The sequence below is a fragment of the Chenopodium quinoa genome, unplaced genomic scaffold, assembly GCF_001683475.1.
Source record: "Chenopodium quinoa cultivar QQ74 unplaced genomic scaffold, ASM168347v1, whole genome shotgun sequence".
Taxonomy (NCBI): domain Eukaryota; kingdom Viridiplantae; phylum Streptophyta; class Magnoliopsida; order Caryophyllales; family Amaranthaceae; genus Chenopodium; species Chenopodium quinoa.
Window position 1 is genome coordinate 5,636,578 of NW_018745024.1, and position 6,823 is coordinate 5,643,400.

The following is a 6,823-nucleotide window of genomic DNA, read 5'->3' on the forward strand; positions in this document are numbered from 1 at the left end:
ACTGCAGGGGTGTGATAGAGAATATCCATAAAATATTCTCATCTTAGGTTTAGGATATATTTTGTATAAGATTATCTTTGATATCTGTACATATCTTATGTTACCTAATATGATTAGGTTTCTCATTGTAACGCTATAAATATTGATCAATGGAAATCACTCTAATCAAGGAGTTTTATATTATCTGACACTAACATTAGGGGCGAATATAAGATTTGTAATTTTCACTTCCAATTAAAATAATTATTGATTAATTGCATCCCAAAAATCTTTCAAACATATATGTTTTAAACTATTATCATGTTTTTTCTCTCAAAAAAGGCACATATCTGTGTTAATTACTTTCATCATAATATAAAAGAACAATAATTTTAAGACAAAGTGTATAAAGCTATACTTTTGTTTAATCTAGATAAAAGTAGATTACACATAATTATTTGATGGTGATTAGTTTGTAACAGATTTTTATCCCTTTAAATCTTTGTTGATCCCTTCAACTTCAGTGCCATAATGATGTTCCCTTTGATTTGTAAATCCTACATTACGTACGCCTCTAAACATGTTTTCTTAATGTAAAGGATTATTATAAAAAATGATGCATCAACTAGTTGAAGATCACTCAGTAATTTCCCATATCATTAGCCACAACAGAAAACATGAAGAACATGAGCATTATGCAGATACTATAGTGATTCTTTTCCGGGTAATAATGTTCACTGTATTTTTATCTCATATCAAATGTAATATACTTGGATATATAGCATGATTGAGATCAACTTATGAAGATTTGTTGGAGAGACAATGAATGAAGCTAATAAAAAAAAAGGCACATAAAATTTAGGAACATAATCCTACAAATTTACATGATAATTAAACCGCTTTAAAAGATTCCGAGTCTCACCACTTTAAAAGAACCAAGAAGATGGAGGCTTTGTGAGTAGCAACTCAACAATGTTTCCATCAGAGAAAATTTAGCCCTTTAAGTGGTGATCTTTTTTTTAACCATTCCATGTTTCCTAGTAAACTAGTAAGTACTACTTCCTTGACTAATACTAAACTCCTAAAGACCGACTTAGCAACTCCGTCTAACTTGCTCATGCTACTACAATCTTAGTTTCCATCTTCACCAGACTTCAAGTAGAGTGCCTCACCGCCATCACTTGAAGTCCCACCACGCCCTTCAGAGCTTCCGATGTCCTGCTTGATACGCCCAAAGTCAGCATACCCAAGCATACCACTGCTGGCCGCACTGTGAGGTTCACCTTGCAGCATGTTGAGTGAGCTACCAGCAGAGCTCATTCCCATTTGGCCGGCATGCAGGGCTTGACTCTGTTGAAGGGTAGGGTATGCTTGCTGGCTATAAAGCATTGAAGAGCGTGCTGCCATCAAAGCCTGTGGCGACATTGATTGAGCTTGCTGCTGCTGTTGCTGCATGTAATGCGCCCCTGACTGCATCATCTGGTTTTGAGCATACTGCTGCTTTTTCAAAAAAAAAAATTACAATTTCAAAATCATAGATAGTAGTATTTGCTAATCATGATAAATCAAATAATAATTTCTTCCAAGAGATGTGTGCTAAATTTTATTGGAAGTGCAAGGAACATTTCTCAGTCACTGTTGCTTTCTAAGAATAATGATCGATGTGCATTAATCATAATGTCAAATGTAAAGGAATTTTCGAACTTCCAACAAATTGAGGATGAGCTCTAATGAACAGAAAATCCTTATCATACATACCTGGGAATGCATAGTAGCAGGTTGAGGCTGGGCATCAGCAATAGCAGCAAGATACATGAGGTTTCGCTGCAGCCTTGCTTGGTTCCTGCAATAGTCGAAACAACTGAATGATGAATATGTAATGGTGGCAAATACTAATGCTTTCTTCAGCTTTTCCACATTATAAAGCATAATTCCAATGTAATTATTTAAAAAATTACAAATGCGTAATGACTTAAAGTTGCACCTTGCATCTTACAATTTCAGACTTGCATAAGCATTTCTAGTTATTTAAGAAAAAAAAATTAATTATACTAAGTCTGCAAATCAACAACTATCTTTCTGATCCAATTGAAACCGAATGCAGTTTTAAACTTCGCTCACTGAACTGTCCTAATTACAACTCCAGAATTGCCCATAGCACATGCCTGATGTAATATGCAAATACGGAGTATGATGAGATAAACTCGTTAGTCTCACTTAAACAGCTAAATTACCAAGCAGAGACACAATTATGAATCATGTAAGAATAGCCAAAGTTTGCAAATTAAGCTTACTCAGCACACTCATTAATCTTCCCCGAATTCTGGCTTTCCACAATCTTCAGAATCAAAGACTTGTTTTCATCCAAGTACTGCCAAGATTTAAAACCAACCAAAATTTAGAAATCAATAAGAAAAAAATATTTCCAGATGAGAACTAACCAAGCAGTATATATAGATGAAGCGGCTAATAGACTAGAATCATAAGTGAATTAATGTAACAAAGGATGAATATGTCATGCATAACCAAAGTGTATTACAGTACATATCAATTTTAACTTAAGCGCAAGGATCAAATGATCTGCAATTAGCAATGTTTTAGAATCTACCCCGGTAGCCCTAGACTAGGATAAAAAGCAATGAATACAACACCGTTCCACACTTATAATAACAAACTCATATAAATTAGCAGAGACAGCAGCTAATCTATGCATACATCAATCCCTTGTATAATTTCATATGTATTAATTGTTTTATCGATGATCATTTGATTCACAATAACTTTCTTTTATTCAACCATTTACAAGGGAACATACGGATTCTCCATTTTAATGAATAGGAGATGACAATTGTTCATGCTTGAGACTTACAAAAAAAAAAATTGAAAATAATAATAATAATTCTGGGTTTTTTCCTCCAGATTTAGGCCTTCAAAAGTAGCTTAACAGATAAGAAAACTTGATACTAGGTTTAAAAACAAGTTAAAAATCATCATCACTAAAAACCACTAGTTAAAAAAGTACATTTACACTATTTTTCATTATTAGCCAAATAGTCATAACATTAGTTGAGTAAGAAACACTGACATTGCCTCCTTTTCAATAAAGGTTTAAACTAAATTTCTAATACCAGCAAAACAAAAAGGTCTTACAGAACTGATGAATATGTGAAGACCATTACAGGAGCCCACACCTAAAGCTTCATTACAGTAAATTTTAAGTTTGCTACACTTCAATGATTACACTGACATTTTATACTTCCATTTATATTTATATTTATATTTTCATGTTAATTCTTGAATTGCTTGTTGTGGTCCAAGTTCAGAAAAGGTTCAATTTCCAACTGCCGGAAAAGGTAAGTTTGGACCAAAAGGCAGATCTTAGGCCAGGGGTTGAACCATGCTCTTAAGGTATGTTGAACAGCATGCCAGCAATAATCAAGCTGCATGACAGTATGTATGTTGGATATCGACTTTTCGATGCTTACGAATGCGAGCACGTAAACCTTAATCATCTGTTAGGCTAATTACCACTAAGATAGACATAACAATGTATCACTCGACTGAAGTGCTCGTTTAGCATGCTTAAATGACTAAACCCGAGATCATAATGGACTTTTTAGTTGCAATTAAGGCAGTAATAACTTAAATCATCAAGTAATGTACATTTGTACTAGACTAGAATAGAGTAAGGCATGTGAATCACATACCACCAACTAAGACAAAAGAGTTAAAAAGAGACAATGTAGTTTAAGTAATTACACCATAGTTATTCCTCTTCATTATTTTCTGTTGGTCAAAAGCATAAACCCTTTTCTTATGTACCATACAACTACTGAGTTTTCTGACTCAAAACAATCAACTCCTTGGAAAAATTGTACAACATAAAACTGTTTAAAATCAAAAGCCAACAAAATTTTACCATTTATCAAACACAACAAAAAATGAATAAATTTCCATATATGCTTATTAAAGTAAACTTTATGAAAAGTCCAATCTTTTCTTATTTTCCTATGAACCATTGGTCCATATTCTATATAAAAACCCATTTATAGCTACAAGTTAGTTAACCATCATTTATAATTTATACAACCAAAGTACTTCCTAGAGCCTAAAACCTTAGGTTGTCTTGGTGCTTGAAAACTCCCATAGTCCTGCACACACTATATTCCACCCTCCCCAACCATACACGTGGCATGTATCTGAACCTGTTACTTCAACATCAGATTTTAAATGAAAGTGAGTTGCAATAACAAATTGCATTTACTCATTTTTCATTTTTATTATCTTTTATTTCATGAGGAGACAGCTTGTACTATTACTACTTTACTAGACCTAGTCACTAGAGTCTACTTGCATTAAAATAGAACACATGCCTCAGCCAGTATGCAACTAATGACAAAGTCTCTTCTGGTGTTAGACTCTCACTATTATGCTATACTTTTTTTAACCCTACACAATTTAATCAACAAATGAATTATACCAGAAGATTAATGCTTTACATGTTACATGTAGCCTGAATGAGTTTACTCATATTAGTCGTATATATCTTCGGATCTACCCAATGAGTAATCTACTCGCATTAATGTGAATAATATGTTTTTAAAATAAAATACACTCGTATTTTAAGTGTCGCTGAGTTGGATCTCACTATCTCCTTTCACACATGAAATGACAAATGATGCCTAAATTTGTGGGGCCTAAATGAAGCTTTTCACATAATTTGAGGTTATTAAGGTCATTTTACCAAGTAGCTTCAATCACCCATTCAATAGAGGTTGTATAATTAGGAGTGACCCAATGAAATAAGGGTGTGAACATGTTATAGTTAAGGAAAGTCAAGGTGTCATTTGAACAAACTACTTGGTCAAACCAATTAAAAAATAAACACAGCATATAAGTAGTAAAAAAAGTAATCCATAAAGGTATTGATTAATAACCAATCAATATGATTAGACATAATTTAGTCCATTAACAGCCAAAATCAATATGTTTATTTTTTTCCTTGCTTTTGGTTAACCAATATGATTATCTACAAGAACTTTTAACCTGCTTAAAGCTAATTACTGCCTTGCAATAGGCCATAGGTAGAAAATATAGAGGGTTAATTAACATTGTATGTCTCAACTTATGTCTCATCTTGTATCCCGTATCTTTTTTTTTATGTGAACACATACGTCATAGACTTGTAAGCACATACTTTTTTTATCCAATTCAATGATATAATTATAATTAAGTAATCGAAAATGATGAGGCAAACTCATATATAATCTTGTACCAGTATGGTTTATAATTTATATGATTAGCATGGAATTAGGACTAAACACAATATGATTAAAAAGCTCTATATTATTGGTACAAGCACTGTTTAAGCATGTAAAGAAGACATGTATATATACACATCAAAAGGCGCATGCAAAACTAGATTCTTTACCTTTACAAATCTTGTCTTTTTGAAAAAACAAATGAAATGGCAAATATGTCACAAACAATATTAAGAGGGAAAAGTGTCTGAAATTTACTCTATGTAGAAAAGTTCATACTACTCCATACCTAAACATTATAACTTCATACTTGTGATATACTAAGATACAAACCCACCTTTCCATCAAAAAAAGATACAAACCCACATAAAATAATTTATAAAAAGCAAAAAGTTAAGATCCAAGTCAATAGATTGCTTACAATGAACACAAAATAAAGCTCAAAAAAACACACACCCGATTGTATAATAAAAATTGTCAATAAACAATTAATATTGCAAATCATGTTGATCTTGTTACTAATAGAGTACATATTATGGACCCCTCAAATTTTATCAGCAGAAAAAAAAAAGGGGTAATATCTGACATATTCTCAGTTTCTCACACACAAATTAAGCATAAATAGAAAAAAAAAAAAAATCAGTACATACAGTCATACAATACAGAGAAAAATTTTATTTTTTTTGTTAAAAAAAAATATGAGTAAAGAGAAGTTAAACTTAAGGGGCACTCAAAGAATGATTATTAAGCACAAAACATAAAGATATATGCCCAATTCAAGCAAGTGCAATTTTAACTAATAATCTCTCCTATCTCTAAAAAAGTTCTTCCACCCCTATCTTATCTCTTGACGACAATCACCGTCAGAACAGGAAGAATTCTTAGAGGCGGCGAAAAAAAAAAACCCCAGAAGCACAGAATAAGTAGATTATAAAAAAAAAAAAAAAAAAAAAAAAAAAAAAAAAAAAGAGGAGAGAGAAAAAAAAAAACCTGTTGAATGTGATCAGTAGTGACGTTGTTAGAAGAGTAATAAGCTGCCATCATGGGCTGCATCTGCATCAGGTGCTGCTGCATATCAACCCCCACCAACAAACCAAGGAAAATCTTTTTTTTTTGGGTTGAATTTGTAAGTGCAAAAAATAAAAATGAAAAATAAAAAAAATAATTTAGAAATGGAAGGAAATGAGAAAAAGAGTTCTGAAATAGCAGAGGGGAAAGAGATGGTGCTACTGCTAAAACTACTACTGGATGTTTTCTCTCTCTACTGGAAACACTCACTATATAAATAAAAAAGAATACAGGGATTCACACTCAGAAGATAGTGAGAGAGGTATATAAAGAGGACAGATTATTTTTTTAAAAAAAAAAATTGTTTTATTTTAGAGAGAGAAAAATGTGGAGAGAGAATGATGGGGTTGGGTTAGGTTAGGTTGGATTTGTGTTTGGGTTGGGTTGGGTTGGGTTGGGTTGGGTTGGATTTTACTCTTACACGTCTACAAATAATCTTTTTGTATTTTTAATTTCACTGTTCAAAAAAATTGTTTTTGTTACTATCACTATTTTTTAGGACATGTTCTACGTAG

The 6,823-nt window shown here is 32.3% G+C and overlaps 1 protein-coding gene across 2 annotated transcripts; it reads right to left on the reverse strand.

Annotated features, from left to right (window-relative positions):
• Positions 1–806: 806 nt before the first annotated feature.
• Positions 807–6,594, reverse strand: LOC110708371 (GRF1-interacting factor 1-like). 2 transcript variants are annotated; one of them, XM_021886494.1, is made up of 4 exons: positions 6,231–6,594; positions 2,274–2,350; positions 1,738–1,822; positions 807–1,479 (listed from the first exon to the last, which is right to left on the reverse strand). In XM_021886494.1, the coding sequence occupies exons 1-4, from the start codon at positions 6,312–6,314 to the stop codon at positions 1,111–1,113; spliced, it is 615 nt and encodes a 204-aa protein (XP_021742186.1). In that variant the 5' UTR covers positions 6,315–6,594; the 3' UTR covers positions 807–1,110. The 2 variants fall into 2 exon arrangements, with proteins under 2 accessions (XP_021742186.1, XP_021742187.1); XM_021886495.1 differs by having other exon boundaries at positions 807–1,476; positions 6,231–6,578.
• Between the last annotated feature and the right edge of the window lie 229 nt (positions 6,595–6,823).

Excerpts from the sequence above, each read along its gene's own strand:
- LOC110708371 (XM_021886494.1), bottom strand. The coding sequence starts at position 6,314 with ATGCAGCAGCACCTGATGCAGATGCAGCCCATGATGGCAGCTTATTAC. Across the intron at positions 2,351-6,230 it reads CTACTGATCACATTCAACAG|TACTTGGATGAAAACAAGTC; the intron begins GTTTTTTTTTTT and ends AAATCTTGGCAG. Across the intron at positions 1,823-2,273 it reads AAGATTAATGAGTGTGCTGA|GAACCAAGCAAGGCTGCAGC; the intron begins GTAAGCTTAATT and ends CGACTATTGCAG.